Genomic DNA, 24102 nt, shown 5'->3' with positions numbered 1-24102 from the left:
TCGTTATAGCAGGCTGTCTAGGATAGGCTGCCGTGTAATAAGTTTAACGTATTATTAGCGCTACTTCTTTTAATAGCTATTAAGGTTTCCTTTACCTTAATAACGTTAACGTGGCGTCCGTTCGGAACGCGTTAGAACGTTTTCTTAAGACTTTTATAGTTCCGTACGAAGTACCCGTCCTTCCCGTAGTTATAATAAGTGACGTCCTTTTTACGCTTACTTTTATTGTTTCGTTAGGTAGCGTCGAGGTTTATAAGTCCGTTATGCGACCTATAAGATATCTTTTTTTAAGTATGCTAAACAGGTCGTCCGCTATTAGCCCGGGGTTTATTGTCTAGTCGTGGGGCTCGGTTACCCGACTTTTCTAGGCGTCGTTTATATAAGCGGTTATCGATTTTAACCACTCTTTCTACGTACTTATCGAATTAATCGGGGCGATCTTTCCGATTAATTTCGTCCTTTACGTTTTCTCGTAATCCCGCGTAAAAAAGTATTATTAGGGCGTCGTCGTTACTTTACTCCGTTCGCGAGGGAGATCTATTTAAACTTTACGGCGTACGCGGAAGCTAATCCTTTTTACTTAAGCTATATAAGTTATTTTTTTATAGTCCGAGCTTTATTAGGATTTCCGAAAATAGCTTATAGCTTTTCTTTAAAGGTAGAATAGTAACGGAAAATGCGGCGTGTCTAAGTGTCTTACTCCTTATCGAGGGGGTTGTCGAGATAGTCTCTTATAATGGGTTCGAACCATGCGAGAGCGTCCCTTTTAAGGTCTCCTGCGGCGTAGAGGATTCGATCGGCCTCCGAGTTGAAATCCTTAGCATAAAAGCGCAGGTACGCCTTTATTTAGGTTAAGAATCTATAGACGGTCCCTTCCTTACCGTCGTAGGTTTGTGGCGCGGTAAGCTTATATCTAGAGCGTTGGTGTCCTCGTAATAGTATTAAAGCTACTTGGTCGGTAAGCTACTCGTTATTATTAACTAGCTAGTTAATTCGTTCTTATAATTACTAAACGAGCTAAAGAATGTTTAGTCCTCCCGTTAGGTTGCTTATATTACTTTAAGTAAGAGCTCCGTTATTATTAGGATTTTAAAGTATTATAATGCTCTTATAGGATATTGCTTAAGGGTTTAAGTAATAACTCGTAAGAATAAGAGCGATTAAAATATAACGAACAGCTATCAGGGTTTAAAAAAAACCTCGTAAACGTACTAAGGTTTATATTAATTAAAACGAGAAAGTATTTAAATATATAAACGAGTACGTCCGTTTAATATAATAAGTAATATTTTTAAATTAATCGTAAAAGTTAATTAAAAATATAATAAGTTCGTTAAAATAAAGTGCCTTATTAATATATTAAATTAATATTTAGATTAATCGCTAAAGTAAAGAGTGTCTATATAAAACATACAGGAAATACTCGTGGTTATATATACCTAATCTCTCCTTTACCGATTTGCCATATTTCCTTAGATTACTGGATCATTAATAATCTAGTAATTTAACATAGTATTGGCTCACTTGCCAAGCTAGTGAGCCATACCCCTGGGCTTATGGTGGCTCACAGTAATCCATGGTGAGCTATTACGTAACATGGTGGTCCGTACGTCTTCTGCCGATGTTCTTATTCGTTACTTCTTCCCTACGGGGCTTTTATAACCGCTGTGCCTCTTTCTTGGCCGCATGAATGGCCAGGTCGTAACAAGTTATTTCGATAATTTCGATAAAGTGTTTCATTGTTCGTATATTACAAGGGTCGGATTTAAGAAATCGTAGTATGTATTTATTTAAGTTAAAAGCTTATACTCTTTTTTATAATTAATAATATACGACTTTTAAAGTTTTATTTCTCGTTTATAAGCTTCTTTATTTTTTTCGTTAAAGCTTTTTATAAATAACGTGTTTATTAATAATAAATCGCTTCGATAGCTTATTTTAAATAATTAAAATAAGAGCGGCTTTAATATTAAACCGATTACGATAATTTAAAAAAGCTATATTTATTTATATTAAATAAACTATTTAAACTTTAATAAAAGTTGTGAGAAAATAATACCTAATAATAAAATAAAAATAAGAAGTCTTATATATAAAAAGACTATTTAATAACTAAGTTAAAAGAATTCTAAGAAGGAGGAAAACATGACAAGTTCGTTAGAAGAAAGTTTTTATAAGCATCCATCTTCGGCTCCATGGAGCTTTCGGAGCTTCTACTTCGTGTAGGATTACCCCTAGCTCCATTTCCGCCCATGTCTGAAAGCAGTGCTTTATTCGTATCCATATTTGTCTAAGTGGGTTATGGATCCTGGTATAATTTGACAGTTTACTTCTAGAAGCTCCGTTGTCGTAATGGATAAACCGGAGAGACCTGAGCAGGGGTGAGCAATGCCAAGACTATACAAGCCGAACTTGAGCCGGCCTGAGCGAAGCCTGAGCAAAAGCGGCGACTGATTATGTGATCCAAAGCGTCCAGATTGGCGGGGTATAACACTACATAACAAATGGTGAAGTTGCTTTCGAAGTGCAACTTATGCATCATCCATCACAGCCTAGCCTCTTGTATCCGCGACTGGACCGCTTATACTTACACAGCCTTGGTAGCGGCCGTATCCCCACCTTGTTGTCTGCAACCTCCGAGACCGTACGGTTGTCAGCTGTCACCGAAACCTTCGGCTCGTCGTTGTTGTAAGTCTTGCGCTCGACGACGGCCTGGATCTCGGCCGTGAGACGGGACTCGCCCTTGCGGGTCTTCCAGGGAGCGGGCCCGTCCTTGGCGAACATGAGCTCGACCTCCTCCAGAGTTTTGCCGCACGTTTCGGGGTAGAAAGCGAAGAACCTTTTGCGGCACCGCCAAAGTCAGCGCGTGGTCGAGCATGGTTTCTGAAGAAAGGGAAAAAGAGGGGATGTGGGGATAAATATGCGAGTTTTCCTTTCGACTTACCATCCAGCTGCCGCCATGCAAAGCGCGCCGAAAACGATAAAGATGCGCCACTGGATGTTGGCAAAGGCCGGGGGCAGGAACATGCCCAGCGCGAAGTTGAAGACCCAGTTGGACAGGGCGGCCATGGACATGCCCGTGGCACGGGTGCCGAGGGACCAGACCTCGGCGGCGTAGATCCAGCAGCCCGGCGCCAGCGTCAGGGCGTAGACGACGATGAGTAGGTACGAGAAGGTGATGACGGTGTTGGCGGCGGGGCCCGAAGTCACTTTGAAGATGACGTTGGGGTTGCCGCCAATGCCTCGGGCACGGGCACATAGTTGGTGGCCATGGCCGCGCCCACGGCGAAGTGGCAGATGGCCATGCCGACGGCGCCGTAGATGAGCAGGGGGCGCGGCCCGTCTTGTCGATGAAGAGCCACATGACGCCGGTGAAGATAATGAAGACGGCGTACTGTACGCCCGAGGTGATCATGGCGACGTCGCCCGTCAGGCCGGCCATGCTGGCGATGTAGGTGAGGTAGTACACGATGGTGTTGGCGCCGGCGAGTTGCTGATCAAGAGGAAGAGGAAATAGAGTCAGTATAAGCTTAGAGAGGTTTTGATACCGTTTTGCTTGCTTACCTGCCAGGCTTGAACCGACACACCCGCCATGGTTCGCTTCCACATGCCGTTCCGGAAGAACTTTCTAAGCCCCGGGCCGGCCTCGCGCTCGGCCTGTAACGTGGTCTCGATCTCCTCGAGCTCGGCGATAACGAGGGGGTCACTGATATTGCCACCGGCCTGGATGCGGGCCAGGACCTCGATAGCCTCGTCGCGGCGGCCGACCTTGGCGAGCCAGCGCGGGGAGCGGGGCAGGAAAGGTAAACCGATGATGAGCAGGACGCAGGGCACGAACTGGGTGCCCCAGGCGGTGCGGAAGGAGGCGTGCCGGGGATCTTGGAGCAGGCGTACCCGATGAAGTACATGATCAGGATGCCGAACTCGATGGCGAGCTGCTGGATGATGACGATGGACCCGCGCTTCTCGGCCTGCGCGATCTCGGCCAGGTAGACGGGCACCTGGGCCGAGGTGATGCCGACGGTGAAGCCATTGATGACGCGGCCCGCGATCAGCGTGCCCGCGTTCCGGCACGCCACCTGCACGGCCGTGCCGACCAGCCAGAAGAGGCAGGCGAACATGACGGAGTCCCGGCGGCCGATCTTGTCCGAGATGGGGCCCGCGATGGCCGAGCCCAGCACGGAGCCGGCGGCCAGGGCGGAGCCGATGGCGCCCTGCAGGCCCCCGGCGGGCTTATTGAAGTAGTCGAGGTACTGGTCGGTGATGACGATGGCGGACATGGACGAGATGTCGAAGCCGAATCTAGGTAGGGGGCGGTCGTGTTTAGCCCTATGCCATGCGACTTCTTTGCCTCGCCCGCCGTAATGAAAAGAGATAGTGCGGAGATAAAAGGAGAGAGCTCATGCTTTACTTACAGCATGCCACCCAGTGTGGCGATGATGGCCACGAAGTGGATGTTGTAGATCTTAGGAAAGGTAGGTAGCTTCATCTTGGCTGTGTCTTCCCCTTACAGATACTGCAGACCCAGTAAGAAGGTGTAATCCTGACGGTTGCTTCTGTGGATGGAAAGCAATCCACTAAAAAGACAAAGAGGAAGAATAGGGGGCGAGGTAACAGTGACAACCATTTCAGCAAGTGGGAATTACCTCTCACTTTATTCTCAGCTCAGCGTGCATTCCCATTCTCATGTGCCTTCATCCCATCTCTGCAGCCAAGGGGTGACACTCATGGTACCTCGAAATTTGATTGACGGATATGCTGTCTTCATGTACCAAAACCCAGGGATTGCTCACTTGGCAATACCACGGATGGCAGTCTAGGCCCTTCGAGGCGACGCTGCCACGGCCTGCTAATGCTGATCGAAGCGAACGCCGATGTTCCGTTTTCTCATGCTCAGCCTCCGGATGAAGTCGTATTCTGGCTTAGCCATGCGCCAACTACTACCCACTGCTGGCACTAACGCCCCAAGAACCCAAGGTTTTGGGGGTGGAGCGAGTCGATCGACTCCAGAAGGCATCTGCGACTAATCCAAAGCTGGAGAAGCTGACTTCACGAATCATGCCGTCTAATGGCTTGGAATTGCTCGGCTTTGCGGGGCATCCCGGGGGTGTGGTAGGTGCGTTTATATAGAGAAACGGCAAAGCCCCCCTTTCAGTCTAGCCGCTCATTTTACCCATGAAAAATACACCTTGCGACTCCTCCCTCAGGCCACTGGTGCTCTTGCCCAGAAGAGATGCCAGTATATTCTTGGGGAGGGATAGCGCATCGTGCTCCGGCGCGTAAACTAAAGGCAGGCCTCTTGGCCGCCAGGCGACAGCAGACCTGGGAATGTACAAGAGATGGAGCGACTCGTCGGATCCGGAATTTGGTTGCTTCTCCCGATGCGGTGGTTTTCTTGGGAAGAGCTTGCAACTTGCTTGATCCGGCAGGAAGTAATCTTGGACGAACGACCCAAGACCTGCTAGCTACTTGGCAAAGATGGGGTAGAGAGTGAGACTTGAAGGGAGCCACGAAGCATACATACATGACCAGGACTTTCAGCTACCCAGACCAAGAAGTGATGTTCCATCCAGTTTGTCCAACCTATTGGATTTGAGCCTAAATAACGACACCGATTTTATTTAATTCATGCCGATCTTCTGCCGCCTGATGTTGGTTCGATGATGCAGGGGTTGCAGACACACCTTGAAGCTCCCAGTTCCCCCACTCATCCTTGAGCCGCCAACCTAACCTGGCCTAGGTACGCTGTGTGCACAACGGGCAGAAGCAACACAGTATGTGACTTGGATGTTCAGAGGTGGACTGACTAATAAAGCTACATGTACTTACCGTCGAATACTCGAAACCCGAGGAGATGGGAAGACCCCCAAAAGCTGTGGTGCTGTTATATGGGTTATCAAGTTGCGCATGATCGCTTGTGGAGATATATGGGTAACACACTTAGACACCCTTGAGCCTCGCTCTACTGACTTGTATGCTTTCCAACCTTATTCCGATGTCGAGAAATGATCAGCAGTGGTTTTTTCGACTTCCAGTGCAGAACCAAATCATCATGGGCAATCTGCTTGCTAAACATCTGGCAGTATCCCTGTCCTGACTCTATGCAGTTGCTATACCGCGTTCAATCAAGCCGCTCCTAGGTTAGAGGCTGTAGACACGCCTCGTTTCTCGAGTTCAGTCTGGGTATAGACCATTATATACGGAGAGGCTGTTGTTTGAACATGAAGAAACATCGAGGGCTGAAAAGGCTATCTACTGTTGCTGGAAGCAGCCGGAGGCATACTTGAAGCCTTTAACAATCAGTAGTTAACGCGGGGAGACTCCCCTGTGCAAAGGATGGTCAGGAACAAGGTGATGGCTGGGTAATATTGCTGCTTTGATCGCACCAGACCACACCTTCAATATAGGGCCTCAATCAAATTAGGCCAGCCAGACCGGACAGCGAGTTGAGCAAGATATCACGACGTACGCTGAGGAAGAACGAGGCAATTGAAGGGTTGCGTCTCACGTGACTGTCGACATAAGCCCTGGTCAGTAAAGCTTGGTTGTCGCCCATGACGCGCGAAATAGATCCAGGTTAGTGCGACAAATGAATGCTGGAATGGATGCCCCTGTACAGACCCGATCATGGGAGAAATAGAGAGAAGCAAGAAAAAAGCAATGGGGTTGTTGGAGATTGCCATGTTTTTGTTTTTCTTGCTCCCTTGTCTGTCTGTTTTTGTTAGCCCGCCTTGCTTGCCCGCCACCCAGCTGGGCGGTGGTGGTTGGTTGGTTCAGGTTCAGGTTCAGGTTCAGGCCAGGACACACGCGCGGGGCACCAAAGCCAGCGTCGATCAGATTGGGATCGAAGGAGGCGTAATCGGTTATCATCAGCCACGACCTCTTCCCATACATTCTATTGATTCCTTCACTTTCCGTAGTCTTTTAGTTCAACAGCATTCTTAACATATCGTCACGTTCTTTTTCCTCCAAGTGGCCGTCCTCATATGAAAAATGTCTGGCTGACGTCTTCCAAGATGTAACCGTGACCAGCGCTGGTGGACCCCCGTTACGTTCTAGTATCAAATGTCAATTGCGAAAGCATTTGCGCCACCAAAGGCCTTGGACAAATCCCGGCTTTTTCCTTCTACTACCTCTTGGCCTGCCTTGAAGTTCTCGAGAAGGGTATCGCAGAGTAGGTAGGTAGGTAGCCCAAGATGCAGTCGGGTCGCTCACAGCAGCGGGCGCCTGGCAGCTTCTCGCCGCTGCCCAACAGCTTCTCCCCCTCAGCCGCTGCTACTGCTGCCGCTGCGGCATCGGGGCGAGATCGAGAACGAGAACGAGAACGAGACGGGAATACGAGACCGCCCTCCTCTTCGTCCCAACGCAACCAACAGATCCAGCCCGCCTCGTCTTCGAGCCGACCCCAGATCCGCCGCATCGACACCTCCTCAAGCGACGACACCACCGCCGCCACCTCCTCTACCTACTTCAATCTGCCCAAAGTACGCAGCCCACAGACCCCATCCGGCGCCACGAGCCCTTCCTTCCCCGGTTTCACCGCGCATCCAAACGGTAGCGCCTCTAGCCTGCAAAGCCCCCAGAACTTCTCCCGCCCCAACCGCGATGGCGCGACCCCGAGCCTTCGCAATGCCTCGACTCTGACCCAGCCCACGAACCGGATCGGCGGCCACTCGCGGAAGCACTCCCAGACCCAGGGCATGTTCGACACCACGCTGCCCTCGACGAGCTCCTCCAACCTCGCCCAAATCACCACCATGTCCCAGGGAAACATACCGCCCGCGCCCGCCTCGGCAGGCTTGTCAGCAAGTCAAATAGCAGCCCAGGCGGCCATGCAGCACCAGTCTCTGAACGCCTACCAGCACCACAGTCGCAACCGATCGCAAACTGTCCCCTTTCAGGGCAGCGGTGACATCCACGAACCTACGAAGCGGCAGGTGTCCAGGTCCAATGGCCCAACCGCCATCGCGGGAGGACCACTCAGCCCGCCCGCCCTCAGTCTTACCCAAAGCGAGTGTGCCCCGAGACGCCCACCTTAACAATGCTTCTCACGCGGCCGCCGAGGCACGATATCACAACGGCTTGCTCGGAAAACCAGGCCGCAACTACAGCCGCCAATGTCGTTTTCCCCCGATCCTCGCCGCAGACATCGCCGGCCTTGCCCTCCGAAGAGTACCGCCCGTCTGGCTTTCCACCACCGCCGCCGCTTACGATTCCGAGAAACCGCCCAAGGCCGAGAAGTCCAAGGTCAAATTATTTTCACGGCCCAAAAAGATCGACACCAAGGGCGAGGCAAGTGTCAAACCTCTACCCAGCCCCAGCAAGATTGGCTCGGCACTTGCCTCTCTACAACGAGGGAACTTCAGCACGACGAGTCTGGCCGAGACTCAGTCTCTCTACATCTAAATAACTCATCCTCTGCTACGATCCGCGCCGTCGACACACCTCCCGACAAGGAGAGCAGCGGCAGGGAAAAGGAAAAAGAAAAGGAGAAGAACACCATTTTCTATCGCGATCCAAGCACAAACTGTCGAACAAAGAGGACTACCACCTCCCCCTGTCGTCGGCGGCCAGCAATTCGCGCCCCGTCGACCCCAACGCACCGTCCAGTCTCTACAACTTCAACGTCCCGCCAAGTCCCGGCCCAAACACGTCGAGTTTCGGAAAATCGGTGTCAGGGCTCGACCTCCGACACGGCGGCCGGGCCCTGCGCGAGAAGAGGAAAGAAGAAAAGCAGCTCGGCATGGCCCACGACAACGAGTCCGTCTTCACCTTAAACCCTACAAGTACGACCTCGGAATGGGCGGGTCCTTCGAGTCTTGGCACCAACATATCCCTGACCCAATCCAACCTCAACTTCTTCGACCCCGTCGACAGCTCCAAATACGGCCTCAACAGCATGACTCTCGACGACGCCTGGCCCTACCTCAAGGCCAAACTCCTCGCCATTTTCGAGGGCGAGGATCTGCGCCTCCCCATCGAGGACTTCAATCGCGTCGTCACCATGCACATCCAATATGCCATCCAGCGACGATCCGCCAACATCATCATCGAGGACGTGCGGGAGCTGCTCTCGACGGGCTTCCTGTCGCTCGACTACACCCTGCGCAAGACGCCCGAAGATCGACTGATCCCCGCGCTCGCTGAGCTATGGGTCTTCACCTTCACCTCCGTCCTGCCCTACATGCAAGCCGTCTTTCTGCCTCTCGACCTCGAATTCTCGGGCAGCGGCCCTTTGATGACGGCCGAGCAAGCCCGCGACTTCTGGAGCACCGTCCTGCCCACCCCTACTACCAACAACAATGACGCGCCGCCGTACCCCACGCCCCCGACGCAGACGCTCGACATCCGCCGCCTGGTCCTGCTGGCTTACCGCGATACCCTGATTCTCCCGCGCTACGACAAATTGAAGATGATCTTCTCGCGACTGTCGCTCGAGCACCTACCCTCCAGTCTGGCCAGCCTCGCCCTGGCATCACCTCCGCCGCCGAGTGACGCGATTCTTAGCACCAGCCTGCCCCGCGATCTCGAGTTCCAACCTCTGCACCAGCAGCCACCGCCACCACAAACCCAACGACCCGGCACCGCCATGAGCCTCGACCCGTCGGTCGCCTCGTACAATTCCTCGTCGTCGACGCTTCTCAATAACAACAATAACTACGAAAGCAGCAGCAACCCGTCGCGGTCCCGCGCCATCTCCAATGTTTCTTTTGGGTCCGGCTCGGAGGGCACCTCGAGCATGCTGCGCCCCTTCACGCCGGCAGCCATTAGTATTGGCGGGCGCGACCGCAACAACTCGGGCAGCAACGCGAGCCTGCGCGCCGCGCAAACACAAGAACACCGCGAGAACGTCGAGCTCGGCGGCAAGCAGGTGACGGACATGGTGGGCCGCATGCTGCAGTGCCTGAGCGTGCTGGCGAGCGTGCAGACGGGCGGGCTCGCGCCGTTCGAGGCCAACGTGCACTCGTCTTCGGCGGCGGCGGGCGCGGCGGCCGCCAATGCTGCCTCGGCGGCTGCAGCAGCGGCTGGGAGTGGCAGTGGTGGCGGCAACGATGAGGGGAGGAACATGGTCACCGAGCTGGGGAGATTGCTGAAACTGAACTGGCTCGGGCGTGGGCGGACGGGCCGCAATAGGCGCGGCATCGTTGGAGGGCGCATCAAGAGGGAGGATAGCAGCGGCATGTTGGGAGGCGGCGGCGGCTCGTCCATCCTGTCGGCGCGGAGCAGCCATAGCGGGCTGAGCGGGTTGGCGATACAGCATCAGCAGTCGCAGCCGCAGCCGCAAGTACTACGAGAAGGTGTAGGGGCTGCTGGTTAGAGAGAGAGACCTTGGCAGGAAGATGTTGTGCCTTTCCTTCCTTTTTCTTTTCCTTTTTCTTTTCCTTTTTCTTTTCCTTTTTCTACGCATAGGCGGGCTGGTGTTCTTCAAGGGGGCAATTATCATGGTTTTCTTTCTGGAGTTCTGGCAGCGGCGACAGGGCTGGCATGAAATGATTGGACTTGAGACAAGTGAAGGCATCTCTTCTTGCAAGACAAGAAAAGCTTCACGGAACACAAGAACAAGATTTCCTTCTCGGCTTGCTTGCACTGGCTGGCGTTGGGGGAGGGAAATAAAATTGTGTCTTTTCTTTTCCTATGTATGAAGTACATGATCTGTTGCGAAGTTGGGCAACAGGAACAACTCTGCAATTGGATGAATGATTTCCATCATGTTCTTGGGTTTTCATTTGGTTTGAGATATTTGGGAGTTTTCATAGATGGGGAATTGATACCCTTACGACAGTGACATTGGTCTTCCGAGGCGATGAGGTGCTCAAAGTGCATGGTGAACGCTTCTGTCCGTCAGGACCTGCTCGGATGCAGAGCATGTCCGCGTAGCATCGTGTAAAAGGCATTCAAGGCAATGCTGCCGTGTCGATATTCTATCATAATACATTGGCAAGTAGTATCCAGAGGATCACGATCATGCGCCATGCTGGTAATTGTTACACGGGCGCGCGCACATGTCACATTGGATCCATGGTCCAGTAGAAGTGGTATTGATATTTTCTGTATTCATTCTGTCTGCTACTAAGGCGGAAGAGCCGGAAGCCAGCTCGTCGACGAGGGCAATCGCGTTTGAACGACATGGAGAACCTATTGAAGTCTTGTGGAATGTTAGCCAGGTGGTCTGCGAAAAAGCTGGGCCAACAAAAATAATCGTGGTTGATTAATGTCCATCATACATCCAAGGTAAGGTCTTGCAACCGTCATCTGCTTTCTAAAAGGCTCGTAGGCGAAAGCTCGAGTGGAAACTGCGAATTAGGTGGAATATTGAATCATATGGACTCGGGGAGTGAATTGTGCAAAGTGTGCTTGAGAAGAGAAAATGTTGGCCTACCATTTGTGTCACGGCTGGAGGCAGCAGCGCAGAGGCTGCAAATGTTAGTTGGGTGATGTTGATTCTCGAGAAAGATGGCTGCTTTACTACACTTCCGAGATGGTCAGTTGGGACTGTCAAATGGAGGTTGTGAATGGTGTTGAATGATATGATCCTCCCTCTCCACGACCTTTCGCAGTTGCAGCATAGCAAGCGAAAAGGCCGAGGATTGAATCAGACAAATTATACTGGCAAGTAACAGGCGGCCGCTGTCGCGACGTGCCCGAAAATGTAGCTTCGTTCATGGTCGATTCAGCTGGGAAAAGAAGACATGTTTCTTTGGTTGTCATCAGATGGAGGATGTTGGGGGAAGAGCATTGTGTTGGTGTGTGTGAATGAAGGTTGCTGGTGGGAAAAAGTCTTACCATTTCATGACGCGCCGCAGATTGATTGCATCGTGTCGAGAAGGAGAGAGCCCATGCAATCAGGCAGTCAGTCAGTCAATCGATCAAATGATTAAACGACCAAACGAACGAACAATCAATCTGCGGCAGTCAGAGACCAGCTCAGCTCAGCTCATGTTGCATGATGAGAGAGTGCTGGGGGATGGTTGGCGAAGAAGAGAGGATTGGATCTTGGAGGGGATCTGGTCGGCATTTTGTAGTTGCTCTTGGAGCCTCTGGCAGAGAAAGCAGGAAAAAAAAAATTAAAGGTGGGGAGTCCGCGCAAAAGCTTAGGAAAGTAGGAATGTGCGGGTCGCTAGTTTTTCCGATCGATAAGAAAACGTGACCGCCTGCCAAAACCGGGTTAGCTCGGATCTTCCCAAGGGTCTCATCCATGCACCTGCAGCAGTCTGTACCTGATTGACATCAACGTCGATGGGGCTGATGAGAAGGAAGAAACCTCTCGAATGACCAAGAACAGGCCTTCTCTGGGTGATATCAGGATCGAATTTAATGGAATTGGATTATTTCCATGTTTTCCATAGTGCGGTAAGGTCCAGAAAGCCAAATTGAAGCCCCAGGTTCAATGAAGACAACCAATGCAGGACCTTCCTAGCTTTCGGGAAGAATTGGATGTCTCCGTCTGCTGTGACTAACAACCTTATCTAATTGATAATCAGAGTCGACTGAACCTGAGATGAGGGCTTGTCAATTTCTATGCCTATCGTCCAACCAACTCTCGTCTGTCTTTGCTCGTCGGATCAAACCGAACAGCAGCCTTCGGCGTTGTGCCTTGACTCCGTTCTATACCAACATGAGTTACCTAACCCAGCAGAAATCACCCACATAATGACCATTTCACCCCAGTACTTACTTGGAGACATGTATATACAAGGTAAGGGCTGGCACCTAGCAACACCCTAAGACGAGTCTCTCGTTGTCTCGCTTTCTAATGAGTTCTTTCTTCCATGTACACAGAGTCGGGACTAGCTGTTGGATATTTTGGTCGACCACCCACCTCAACTGTAAGGGCACGTCATTGCAGTCGGAGGTACGCTACAAATCCGCTGCCTTTGGCTGGATGTGTTGTGTTTTAACAAGGTGATTCTCTCGGCTGAGTGTTTTGCGATGCTGAGTAAGAGTGCCAAATCGTCAAGGGGTTGTATCAAGCTTTAGCGATACTCGGTTCGGTTCGGTTCGGTTGTTTTGAAGTCACACAGGCCCAGATGCCATACTCATTTATACTGACGAGATTTGCACCCATTCGGGAATATTCCGCGCGTTGTGAGCCTACAGTTTCTACTGGGTGGCTGACTTGACCTTGCATCGGCCTCAAAACCAGAGCTTGGAAGAACAATGTCACTGAGTGTACATCGTGGAATTCCTTGCTTCTCAGAGCCACTCATCACCTTAAGAACCCCATCTCCTGTTGGCGGCTGCATAGGGGTAATGTCACAGCTAGGATATTCTTCTATGCCCACAAGAAGAGTCAAGGAAGTGTTGCACTGTCTAAAGAAAAGCGAGTCGAACCAATCGTCTATGACAAGATCCTATGCTTCTTTTTAGGCGCAGCAACCAGCACGCGGTTGAGAAACCACCCAGCTTACAGCCCTAAGCGCTGCATACCTCCTACATGATACTCGTGTATCGAGTGAGATAGCCTAGAGCTGTTCTGCTGTTATAATATCAAACTTTGCTTGCCTTGCATACAGCTTGATAGATCCGCATGGCCAAACCAACTCCTGAGAACCCATTGGTTTAGCTGAGAACCATCACCAGCCATCAGTGGCTATAACAAAGACATGGGAGATGATTCTGGATAGCTGAATCCGCACACCTAATACGTACTACCTTGAGTGAAGAGATTCTTATAGTGTAACGAGATTAGCATAACACAGCTAACGGGCTACTGCTAAAGAACCAAGACTGGGTAAAATGGCCGAGCATTATGAGAATTGCTTTCTTCGTCCGACTTTTAATTACCGTATACCAGATCAGCTCGCTGGGTGAGCGGACGACTGAGGTGTCGGATAGCTTTACTTCGTTGAAATTTCTTTTCTTTTATTTCGATCCATGCCAATCTCATTACAGCGCGCCTTGAAAGCATATGCGACGAAGTAAGTGAAATCCACACAACTGCTTCATTTCCATACTATTGATCATACTTAGCTACTCGTGCAATTGGCTCGACTTAGATTTCTGAACGGGATTGATATCTGAGAAGTTAGGCGGTCGTCTTCTTTCTGTTTAGATAGGCATAGATGTAGACGTGTAGTTGGCTGGCTGGTAGCTGCGCCTCTGAAGTCGAAGGGTGACAGGCTAAAAATAGACAAAGTGCCATTGGGGATGTGCTAGGGTATTGGCACTGGGGTTCTCTTCACCGAACTCTTCAGCTCAGGTCACTTGCAACCTCTCCAGGCTTCCAGATAGCAAAGAAAACAAGAGCCTGATACGGCAGAGTTTTCATGCGTTATATAAATAGCAGCTCCCGAGTTTCAACTTTTGGGGGGAAGACACATCCCTGTCAACACAACACGCGTCTTCTGAAACGGACTCTTCCTCAAGCAAGAACCCCCGCGTGGGATTTCCCATCCATAGTCGCGCCCCAACGAGTAATGCACGTTGTTGTTCAATAATGAACAGTGCACTGCGGTTTTGATATACATCGACCGGCCTTTCGGGAAGAGCCAGCACACAGGACGGGGCACAGGGTCTTCCTAATCAGGTGGTTCTACTAAATCGCCCGCTTCATCCCACGCCTGGCGTTCTGCCTGGCGCACCACCACCTGGCCAACCGACCACCTGTACTGTACGTACAGACGAACAACAAAGCATCCCAGTGTCCGTCCGGGTGGCGCCCGCAATTTGCGCGCTTCGCCTTGGGTCAAGAAGAAGTTTATGCGGTCCCTGTTCTATACGTGACAGTTGCATACTAGTAGTGCCCGGTGACTGCCGCGCACTCTGCCGATCCCATCAAATCGCATCGCATCGCATGCGACTGAAGCTGCCAGTCCTACATCGTTCGATTCCGGCCAATTTGCGAGTGATTGCGAAAACCGCCAACTCTCCGATCGATTAGATCGTGGGATATCTCGGGAAAGCAGGATTTCTGGGCTGGCAACATCGCGTTGTTTCCATGCCATGAGTGAGCTTGAGCTTGGAGAGACCTAGCCCACTTGAAGCTACGCACCTCTATACCTGCATAACCACTCCATACCTTTATCTGCATGACGTCCCGACACCCCATCCAAACTTGGAATTTGTTACGGCCTACAGTTCGGTCGCATTGATATCTTCAACGGAGTAGGTGTCTACAATACCTACTTGCTTTATACTAGCGACCAGAATCGACTCATCTACAATACCTCTCCGCCGGTGCCCAAGTAGGTATTGTGTGAAAACAACCACTTCAGGATGCAGGCCTGACTCTCTGTGCGCCTAAAAGCTAGAGAGCCTGCATCGGAAGTCGGGAAAACAATAATTCTGCCTATTAAAGTCCAGCAAAACGGTGTTGGTGTGGGGGTGCTTTGGAGTTGTCTAGCGCAGCTACGGATACCTAGTCCCCGGCTCGACTGGGCTCGTCTCCCACCTCTCATTCAGCACTCGGGACTCTCATATTCCCATGCTTGCATCCATCCCAGCCAAGACGGACTGGACCCTCTCTGCCCAATTTCCTAGCCTGCCTGTTCCAGTTCCAGTTCTATGTAGTCTTCTTCTTCGCCGGACGCCTGCTGTTGCGTGCAGTGACGGTTGGAGTTTAAGCCCGACCCGATACACAGATTCCAGATATCGGGAGTGCCGCCAGCCCACATCACAAGCATAATATAGTCGACTGATTGGTCGCTTGGCTTGGATCATACGGCACTTGGCACATGCCTACCTCGCATCTTTTGCCGATTCTATCCAGGATTGGAGAAGCCTCAACACCAGTCAGCGACGGGTACCTACCTTGCCGGGGCGTTGCTGTCACCGATACTTACATATCTACTTAAGCAAGATACATAGCCTGTGTGTGGGTGGGAGACTTGAGCGACGAGAAAGACAAGGACAAAAAAAAAACAAGCAGGCCGATATCTGACACGGCCACGTCCTTTTTTTTTTTCTCCTGCGATCACCGCCCGCTTTTCTTGCGCCGGTACTGGGCGCGCATACAGCCCACTCAGGAACCCAGAAACTCAGACACTCTCCCAACTCCCAATCGCAGTCGCAGTACCAATCCCAATCCCAATCCCAGTCAGTCAGTCCCAGCCAGACTCCGACTCCCAGACCCCGTCGCCAGTACCTAATCGCTTGACTGCTGCCGCCAATTCCCCCCCAAATTGCTCTCTTCCACTCTGATCCCGTCAGATTCCCCTCACCCTCACCACCCTCTCAATCAGCCACACCAAATCAATCGTCCAATTCGGTCGGGACCCAACATCCCTCACCCACCACCACCCCCCCCCCCAGCTTTGCCCAGTTCAGTCTGCGCAACACTCCCACTCCTAGGGACCATCTACATACCGGTTTATCTTAACGGAATATTATTATTATTATTATTATCGTTGTTGCTATTACATACCTCCCCTGAGGTTGCATCGAATAGTCCTGTCTTTTTCTCTCTCCTGTCGGTCGGGCTTATTCGCACGTACAATCCATCCCTTTGCGGTCTAGGGTGGTTGTCGAAACAAGCAGCCCTGCCTGGCGTGTTCTGTAATCGCGCGCCTCCCAAGACCACACAAACCAGCTCGGCAAGCATCACGCATCACCTCTTCCTGGCTCCTCCGGGTTACCTTGCCTTTGCTGTCTTCGCCTGACCATCGTTTGCTTCGCGTCACCCAAGCCACTCCAAGTCTGCCCCGACTCCAACGTCCACCTCGACCCTTCTTACCCCCAGTTCCGCCGTCTTATGCATCAACCCCCCGATCTGGCCGTCGATTACTACTCTCTGTGGACATCCGCCTAACCACCCAAAGGATCGGCGTCGCGAAGCCGTTCGTGGCTTGACCCGCGCTCTCGTGTTTTGTGTGTTGGAGGCGATCAAAAAAAGGGGACAAACATCGCGACAACGCATTTTCCGACTTCCTTCGACTCGGACTACGATTGGAGCTGTCTTGGGCGCGTGACGATTTCCCTCCACCACACCCCACCGCACCCACCGCCGCCGACCTCGACCCTCGAGGGCCTTGCATCCCAATACCATTGGATCGTTTTATGAAATAGCGCGGAGGTCTAGGCGTCGGTATCCACGTCGGTGGATAGTCGACGACGAGACATTGTAGATACGGACCATGATGGCCAGTATGGGACCTGGTGGCGGCTTCCATCCCGGAATGCAGCAACATCCAGGCGTTCATCCAGGACACCCCATGGCCCCCCGGCATGGCTCATAACCCGAGCCAGCCAGGAGCCCAGCCGGGTATGCCTCCGCAGATGGCCGGCCACGGCATGGTCTCTGCGCCTGGCGGTCAGCCCAACCCGGCCGCCTTTATGGGAGGCATGCAGCCCCAGAACGCGCAAGCGCATGCCTTGCAGCACCTCAACCCCAACCAGCAGTTCCAGATCCAGCACCAGATGGCCTGTAAGTATCCCCCTTCGCCCTCTGTGATTTGCTGCCGTATACCACTGAATTTGGGAGCGTAAGTCTTTCGTCGCGGACACGGGAATGCTAATGGAGGTTCGACTTCCCAGTAAATCAAGGAAACCCCGCGCTCGCCGCCCAGATGCAACAGCAACAGCAGCTCTTGCGACAGCAGCAGCAGCGGCAGGCCATGCTGTCGGCAGGTATGTACGGAGGCATGAACCCGCAAAACATGCCCATGGGTATGCCGATGAACCAGATGAACGCGGCGCAATTTGCGGCCATGAGGAGTCAGAACATGCGACCGGTCGGTGTTCCCCCTCACCTGCAGCAGCAGCATCTCGCTCAACAGTTACAACAGGGCGGCGGGAATCCCCAGCAGGCACAAGTAAGTACTAGAGATTTTCCTCCTCATAAACTTTCCTTCTGGGTCTCATACGTCGTGTCGTTCTCTAGATGCTTGCCCAACAAATCGCCATGCAACAAGCTGCAAACCAACAACAGATGCAACAACATGGACATCAACCTGGTCACCCTGGGCAAATGAACCCTCAATTGATAGCACAACAGCAGGCTCAGATGCTCCAAGTAGCGCAGCAGCAAGCCCAGAACCAGCAGCAGCAGCAACATCAGCAGCAACACCAACAGCAGCAACAGCAGCAACAACAACATCAGCAACAGCATCAGCAACAACAGCAGCAGCAGCAGCAAGCTCAGCAGCAGCAACAGGCTCAGCAGGCCCAACAGGCCCAGCAGCAGCAGGCCCAACAGGCGCAACAGCAGCAGCAACAGCAGGCCCAGCAGCAGCAGCAGGCTCAGCAGCAACAGCAGCAAGCCCAGCAGCAGCAGCAACAGGCCCAGCAACAGCAGCAGCAGCAGGCTCAACAACAGGCCCAGCAGCAAGCCCAGCAACAGGCCCAGGGCCAAGCTCAGAACCAACCGCAAAACCAAGGACAACCTCAACCACAACAAGGGGGCCCGCAGTCCCAACCCACGACACAACCACCGCAGTCAACGCCCACTCCGTCAGGAGGACAACCGAGTCAGCCCCCCAGCCAGCCCCCAAATGCAGGACCGCAGCCCAATCAACAGCAGGGCCAGGGACAAGGTCAGGGCCAAGGCCAACCCGGCCCCCAGCAGAACGCCCAGCCGAACCAGCCTCAGCAACCCACGCCGCAGATGCTCCAGGCTGCCCATGCGCAACAACAGGTCCAGCAACAGCAACTGGCCAATAACCTGCAGCAACTCCAGCAGCAGCAGCAGATGAAGAACGAGGGCGCCATGAAGGGGCACTACTTGTTGAAGCTACAGCAATTTTGCGAGCACCTCAGTGGCTTTCAGGTACGAACTTTTATGTTGTTTGGGTATATTGTGGCTGAACTTGACTAATAAATTATTATGTAGGGCGGCGATAACGAAGAGGCTTTGATGTACTGGTCGAATTTCGTGAGGCAGTTCTTCAGCCCCTCGGGCGTCTTTCAACTCAGCCTGTACATCATCGACAACTCCAACAGCGAGGAGTCGACCGAGAAACCGTACGAGATCCACGTCCCGGCCCTGCCAAGGTTTTTCCACGCACACTTCCAGAGTGGAGTGAAGAAGCTGCAACTGAACCTGGGCAACGGCACCCGTGATCGCGGCATCGGCGCCACGCACGTGGTCGAGAATGAGAACGCGAGCTTTACCTACTGGTACGAAAGCTCCCATGTGGTCTGGACGGGCAAGCTGCGCGCGCAGTTCGACGCCGAGCAGAAGCTGGCGTTGTTGGAGTTCACGACGACGTCGCACGACGAGTTCATCTCGAGGAAGATGGCCATTGACGCCGCCAAGCCCAACCATAACTGGATCAAGGACTGGCATCGGCTGAACTCGTCCGACGCAAAGCAGTCGCCCGAGATGAGCAAGAAGGGCAAGGCGAAACAGATGAAGTCGCCCATGACGGCTCCTCCGGACATCAGTCTGCCCGACTCGGCCGTCAAATCTAATATGGGCATCACGGAGCACGTCTTCCAGTATCTCGAGCTGGCCGAGGTCATCGGCATCATGCAGCCGCTGATGAGCTATTCTGTCGCGAACCCCAACTTGGGCCCCTACCAAGCCCTGGAGATGTACAATGCCAACAACGCCACGGGCCCCCAGATGGTCATGAATGGCCAGCAGCCGGGCAACGTCCCTGCTGGCCCGGGCCCACGGACACCCAGCTTCGGCCACTTCCAGATGAGCGCGTCTCCAGCCGCCGCCCACCACGCACTTCCCGGGTCGCCGCATATCGGCAGCCCCGCGACTGGGCATATGCAGGCACCCGGCATGGCCCTGCAGCAGAGCCAGCAGGGAACAAGCTCGAGTGGCCCGAGCGCCAACACCAGCCCTGCGAGTAACAAGCGAAGGAGGCCGTCCACGGTGAAGACGGAAGACGAGGGCGGAGCACCAACACCTGCCAGCATGGGTCCAGGCGGACAGATGAATGGTGTCGTGGGCGCCAAGGGCAAGCCACCGACACCGCGCATGCAGAACCAAAAACGATTGAAGACGGCCAATTCGTGAAAATGGCCATCGAAGCAGGTTGAACTCGTAGCGGACGAAGCCTAGCGGCGGCGACATGATCATGGCCCCCACTTACTGGGGAGACTGTGATGACGGAAAATGACCTTGGGACCTTTCGCTTTTGCGCTTCTCATTGCATCACGGAGTTTTCTCTTCACCGCTGGGGTGGTTTGGAATTGCTTGCATTGTTCGATGATTGCTCTTGGATCGAGCGTTGGACCGGCGCTGTTCATCATTTCAACTTGCGTTGGTCATCTTGCGCCTCTTTTTTGTCATACATCCATCTCAAGCAATGTTCCTGATCTTGTGAATGAGAGGACGCGCCACGAAGGTTCCGTTAATACTTGGCGATATCGGGGAGCCTCTTCTCCTGGAAAGAAGAAGAGCGCAGCTCTCGATCGCCCTGTGTACGATATATCAAGACGGGGGGTTGGTTTGGCGCACTGGTGTTCCTCATTCCGGGTATTTTCTCATCATCGTCCTACTGCTACTTACTACTACTACTACCCCGTGTGCTACGCCGTTGTTTTTTCTGCATCGTTCGCGAGAGAGAAAGAGAGAAGATGAGAGGGGGAGAGAGCACAGGAGTTGACCCCCGAACGAAAAATTGCGAGGCAAGCGAAAAACGCATTTGGCGCGTGGGGATGTGGCGACGAGACGAAGGGCTGATTTTTTTACATAGGCCAGGTATTTATCTGGATTTTGGGACTTTTATGGATATATCGTTGTGCATACCCTTTCTACGTATTCAAAAATGTTTCTATGATGTGTCTTGTTTGGTTATCATGTGCTACTACTCCAGGTGATTTGACTGGGAACAGGGGCTTTCGACGTCATCGTCATTCTCTCCAAGACTTGCAGTGTCTGACGACGTATATGAGGGGATGCTCATTGATTCCTGTAGGTCGTCGTCGCGGGCAACAGCCGGCCGCAACAGCACGACGATCTCAGCGACCTCTCGGTGCCGCGAGATGCACCGCAGCACGCCGCGGAACTCGTCCTTGCCCATCGCGCTTAACGGCCGCATCCACGACGTGTAGAGACGCAGGCTCCCGAAAACTGTCGGCCTCGGCGGCTCCTCCGGCGCGATGCCGCTGCGCAGGCTGAGCCGGATGTCGCTGGCGCGGACCTCTGTCGATGCCAGGGCGGCGGCGTCGGGGCTGGCGCTGCTGGGGAAACTGCGCAGGTTGGGGTAGTCGTCGTAGTAGCAGTAGCGGTGGCGGGACACGGCCGCGGAGACGGCGCGCTCGAGGGCGTGGATGGGGTTGTTGGTGGCTGGGAGGAAGGGGAGATGTGCAGGAAGAGGGTGGTCGAGGATTTCGAGTTCGGGGTAGAGGTCGGATGATGATGATGGGCTGCTGTAGATGGAGGAGGCGGAGGATAAAGACGCCGACGGGGTAGAAGGGGGTGACGGGGGAGGCTTGGGGCGGCAGATGTAGGCTAGGATGCGGGCGGGGCCGTAGGGGTGGAGATGAGGGTGAGAGTGCTCGTTGGCGGACATGGCGTTGAGGCTTCTGTATGGGCTGCCACTGAAAGGAAAGAGATCGATTTGCTCTCACTCCTTGGAAGTTTTCCTCTTGGAGAGTCGGGAGTTCCGGACTTGAGAAAAGGAGTATGTGTGTTGGCTACTTTCTTTACATGTAGCTTTATTTCAAGTTTCGGACCTGAAGGTCAAGCAAGGGTGCCTGGAATAGAAGTTTCTGCCCCTGACGTGCTACTTCCTTCGCCGTGGTGCCAGATGACTTTGTTGTTTGCGAACGCGGTGACTCTGCTTGATAGTTGAATCATTTTGCATTTCCTCGGTAATCACACCAACGAAGTTTGCTATTTACGACGAGCGCTATCTGGGCGGTGGGTCTAATCCCATGGGTTTTTGGCCCTCTTGGATAAACTCGAGGCATTTATTTGCCTGCCTGCCTGCCTGCCTGCCTGCAGATTTCAATTTGCACCGAGTGAAGCCATCGAAGCAGCCAAGACCATCACTCCCTGAACGTCCTGCATTCCCACAATTGCCTGTCTCTAAAATACCAAGTGGTGATTGAATTTCTTCTGTCACTCTGATACGTATTCCGCAGCAGCAGCACATTTACATCCTCGAGTGGGGTGTAGGCTGCGGCGGCGTCACCCGAATCTGCGGCAGTGGCGATCGGGCCCGTCGAGGCGATGTCTGCTGCGTCGGGGGCGCCAGTGGATGACTCCCCAGTGGGTTGGGGCCTTTGAGGGGCGTCATGGGCTGCGGTTGAGACAGCAGACGGTAAGGGAGAGTGCGCGGCATGTTGATGAATCTTTTGGGTTTGTGTTGTGGTTTCTTTACACCTTTCTACCCCTTGCCTCCTTTCGGTTCGGGAGGTGATGGACGGCGGTTTCTGGTGAGTGCTCGACGACGAAACCACAGGCTTGCTGTGCGATATGATGAATATGATCAGATCGTGCAAGAGAAGTGTGCAATTGAGAAGCGGTGTTGTGTCTTTTTGCTATTTGTGACTGGCTCTGACGTTGTCCGGCTCGAAATGATAAATGCTCCCAGGTTGGTCAAGTTGAAGCAAATGAAGGAGGAACGAGAAGCAGACGATGCTAGCTCGCGTGGCCGGGACCGTGAACGAGAGAGTGTGGTCAAAGAAAAAGGAGCGTGAGTTCCCAGGCTCGGGAGTGAGGAGCGAATATGTAAAGAAGAGAATGGTATAAGACAGACACTGGCTAACTTGCGTAGGTGGAAGACAGAGAAACAATCCAGTCCAACGGGGAGGAGATTCCCAGCAATATATGCCCAACGACTCCCCGAGCGTGCCGTCATGTTTGCTGTGATCGGAGTCGCCTTAGCCCCCCCTGGCGCCGTTCCTGGGTTGAAACACGTGGATCAGCACAAGGGCCATCCAAGCTGTGGGAGATAAGATTTACTAGGCCTTGATCAATTAGGGGGAAAAGACGTTATGCTACTTACTACCTGACAGGGCCTACGCTGACGATTGTTGGGCTGAGATGTGTGCTAGTTGGCTAGCTGGCTAGTCTGCTGCGCTGGACCCGGCGCCAGCCAGTGGCTAGTGACGGACTATCTGACGTCTTGGCTTCCGGGCCGTCACCTCCTGCATAGCATGCACCCATATGCCCATAATGCGAACCGAAGGCTTACTAAAGGTGGAGGTACAGAACCAATGCTGGCGTGCCTCCAACAAGTATTCGTTCGACGTTACTACCCGTACTAGTTATTTCGTTCTCATTGGGCTCTGCAAATGAAGATGACAATTTTAGACTGAAGGTGTCTGGCTTGAAGATAGATAACAGGAAACAGAGAACAGGAAGCATGTGATTATCTCTGGTTTACAAATTGGCGTACTGTCCAAGCCACCCTTCTAAGCTTCAATGTTTGATTACTGCGACCAAGCCACCACCGACACAACACCACAGTAAGATGCTTATCGGAGAACATGGCGAAGGAGAGACGAGGTAGCCAACCTCACTGCTGCTGATTACCTCAGAGCTAGCTCGGTCCGTGGGCGTTGCCGTGGTACACATGGGCTGGCTGTCACTGTTTCGTCATCCTTATTAATAGCGATGATACGGATCTCGACACCGAAGCACGTTGTTTTTCTTGCGCCTAGTCTAAGATGGAACTGCGTATCCGAAATTAGCAGCGGTGCATTGAATGAGTCGTCATGAACGCGGTCTGGGTACACAGCTGCCATAACGTGCTGGAATGGCTCGTCTTTCGACCCAACAGGGACGCATGTAACCGGTACTCCATAGACCAAATTGGGCCGTGGGGATAGCTGACACGGCAAGTAAACTGTGTCGGAGTTATCCAGATGATTTAATATCCTTAATAACGTACGATTCTACAAGTGGCCGATTAGACTTGTTTGTGCCTAGCCACCACCCACAGCCCTGTGTAACCGGCTGGACCAGTCGTGGATATTTGGTCTTGATTCACCGAGAAATGAATCCACCGCCCTTCTTTCATTTTACACGCCACTCTACGAAAGGATACACATGAATCCTTTTCTCCGTGATTCTCTCGGCGTGGTTTCCTCCGCACCGGCGTGTCCGGCAGGAGCGGGCTGAACCCCGCGCAGGCACGGTCCGCCTCCAACTCGGAAGATGGCCACCGGCTGCTGATGGGTGCTGATGGATAAGTCCGTTGCGGGCATCTCCCGAGGTCCTTCCGGTTGGCCAGATATCCTGGACGAATTGCTGACCTA

General features: G+C 52.7%; 5 protein-coding genes across 5 annotated transcripts; 2 read left to right on the top strand and 3 right to left on the bottom strand.

Moving 5' to 3' along the window:
- Nucleotides 1–696: 696 nt before the first annotated feature.
- Nucleotides 697–4489, bottom strand: PG994_000911 (general substrate transporter; the record flags this gene model as incomplete). Its single annotated transcript, XM_066852320.1, has 7 exons — nucleotides 697–840; nucleotides 2620–2839; nucleotides 2945–3242; nucleotides 3328–3493; nucleotides 3565–3837; nucleotides 3858–4302; nucleotides 4416–4489. 7 exons carry the CDS (start codon nucleotides 4487–4489, stop codon nucleotides 697–699), a joined length of 1620 nt encoding a protein of 539 aa, XP_066720461.1.
- Nucleotides 4490–7196: 2707 nt separating this feature from the next.
- PG994_000910 (uncharacterized protein) lies at nucleotides 7197–10318 on the top strand (the record flags this gene model as incomplete). The annotated part of the gene is made up of 3 exons (XM_066852319.1): nucleotides 7197–7908; nucleotides 7946–8374; nucleotides 8541–10318. 3 exons carry the CDS (start codon nucleotides 7197–7199, stop codon nucleotides 10316–10318), a joined length of 2919 nt encoding a protein of 972 aa, XP_066720460.1.
- A 6845-nt stretch (nucleotides 10319–17163) lies between these two features.
- Nucleotides 17164–19906, top strand: PG994_000909 (PTAB protein; the record flags this gene model as incomplete). Its single annotated transcript, XM_066852318.1, has 4 exons — nucleotides 17164–17362; nucleotides 17473–17750; nucleotides 17936–18703; nucleotides 18767–19906. The coding sequence occupies 4 exons, from the start codon at nucleotides 17164–17166 to the stop codon at nucleotides 19904–19906; spliced, it is 2385 nt and encodes a 794-aa protein (XP_066720459.1).
- A 793-nt stretch (nucleotides 19907–20699) lies between these two features.
- On the bottom strand, nucleotides 20700–21407 carry PG994_000908 (uncharacterized protein; the record flags this gene model as incomplete). The annotated part of the gene is made up of 1 exon (XM_066852317.1): nucleotides 20700–21407. The coding sequence occupies one exon, from the start codon at nucleotides 21405–21407 to the stop codon at nucleotides 20700–20702; it is 708 nt and encodes a 235-aa protein (XP_066720458.1).
- A 585-nt stretch (nucleotides 21408–21992) lies between these two features.
- Nucleotides 21993–22181, bottom strand: PG994_000907 (uncharacterized protein; the record flags this gene model as incomplete). Its single annotated transcript, XM_066852316.1, has 1 exon — nucleotides 21993–22181. One exon carries the CDS (start codon nucleotides 22179–22181, stop codon nucleotides 21993–21995), a length of 189 nt encoding a protein of 62 aa, XP_066720457.1.
- Between the last annotated feature and the right edge of the window lie 1921 nt (nucleotides 22182–24102).

The sequence above is a fragment of the Apiospora phragmitis genome (genome assembly GCF_038363925.1).
Source record: "Apiospora phragmitis strain CBS 135458 chromosome Unknown utg000002l:1.0-5516284.0:1.0-5523493.0, whole genome shotgun sequence".
Lineage (NCBI taxonomy): Eukaryota > Fungi > Ascomycota > Sordariomycetes > Amphisphaeriales > Apiosporaceae > Apiospora > Apiospora phragmitis.
Note: the sequence above shows the minus strand (reverse complement) of the source record. Positions and strands in the feature narration are given on the sequence as shown.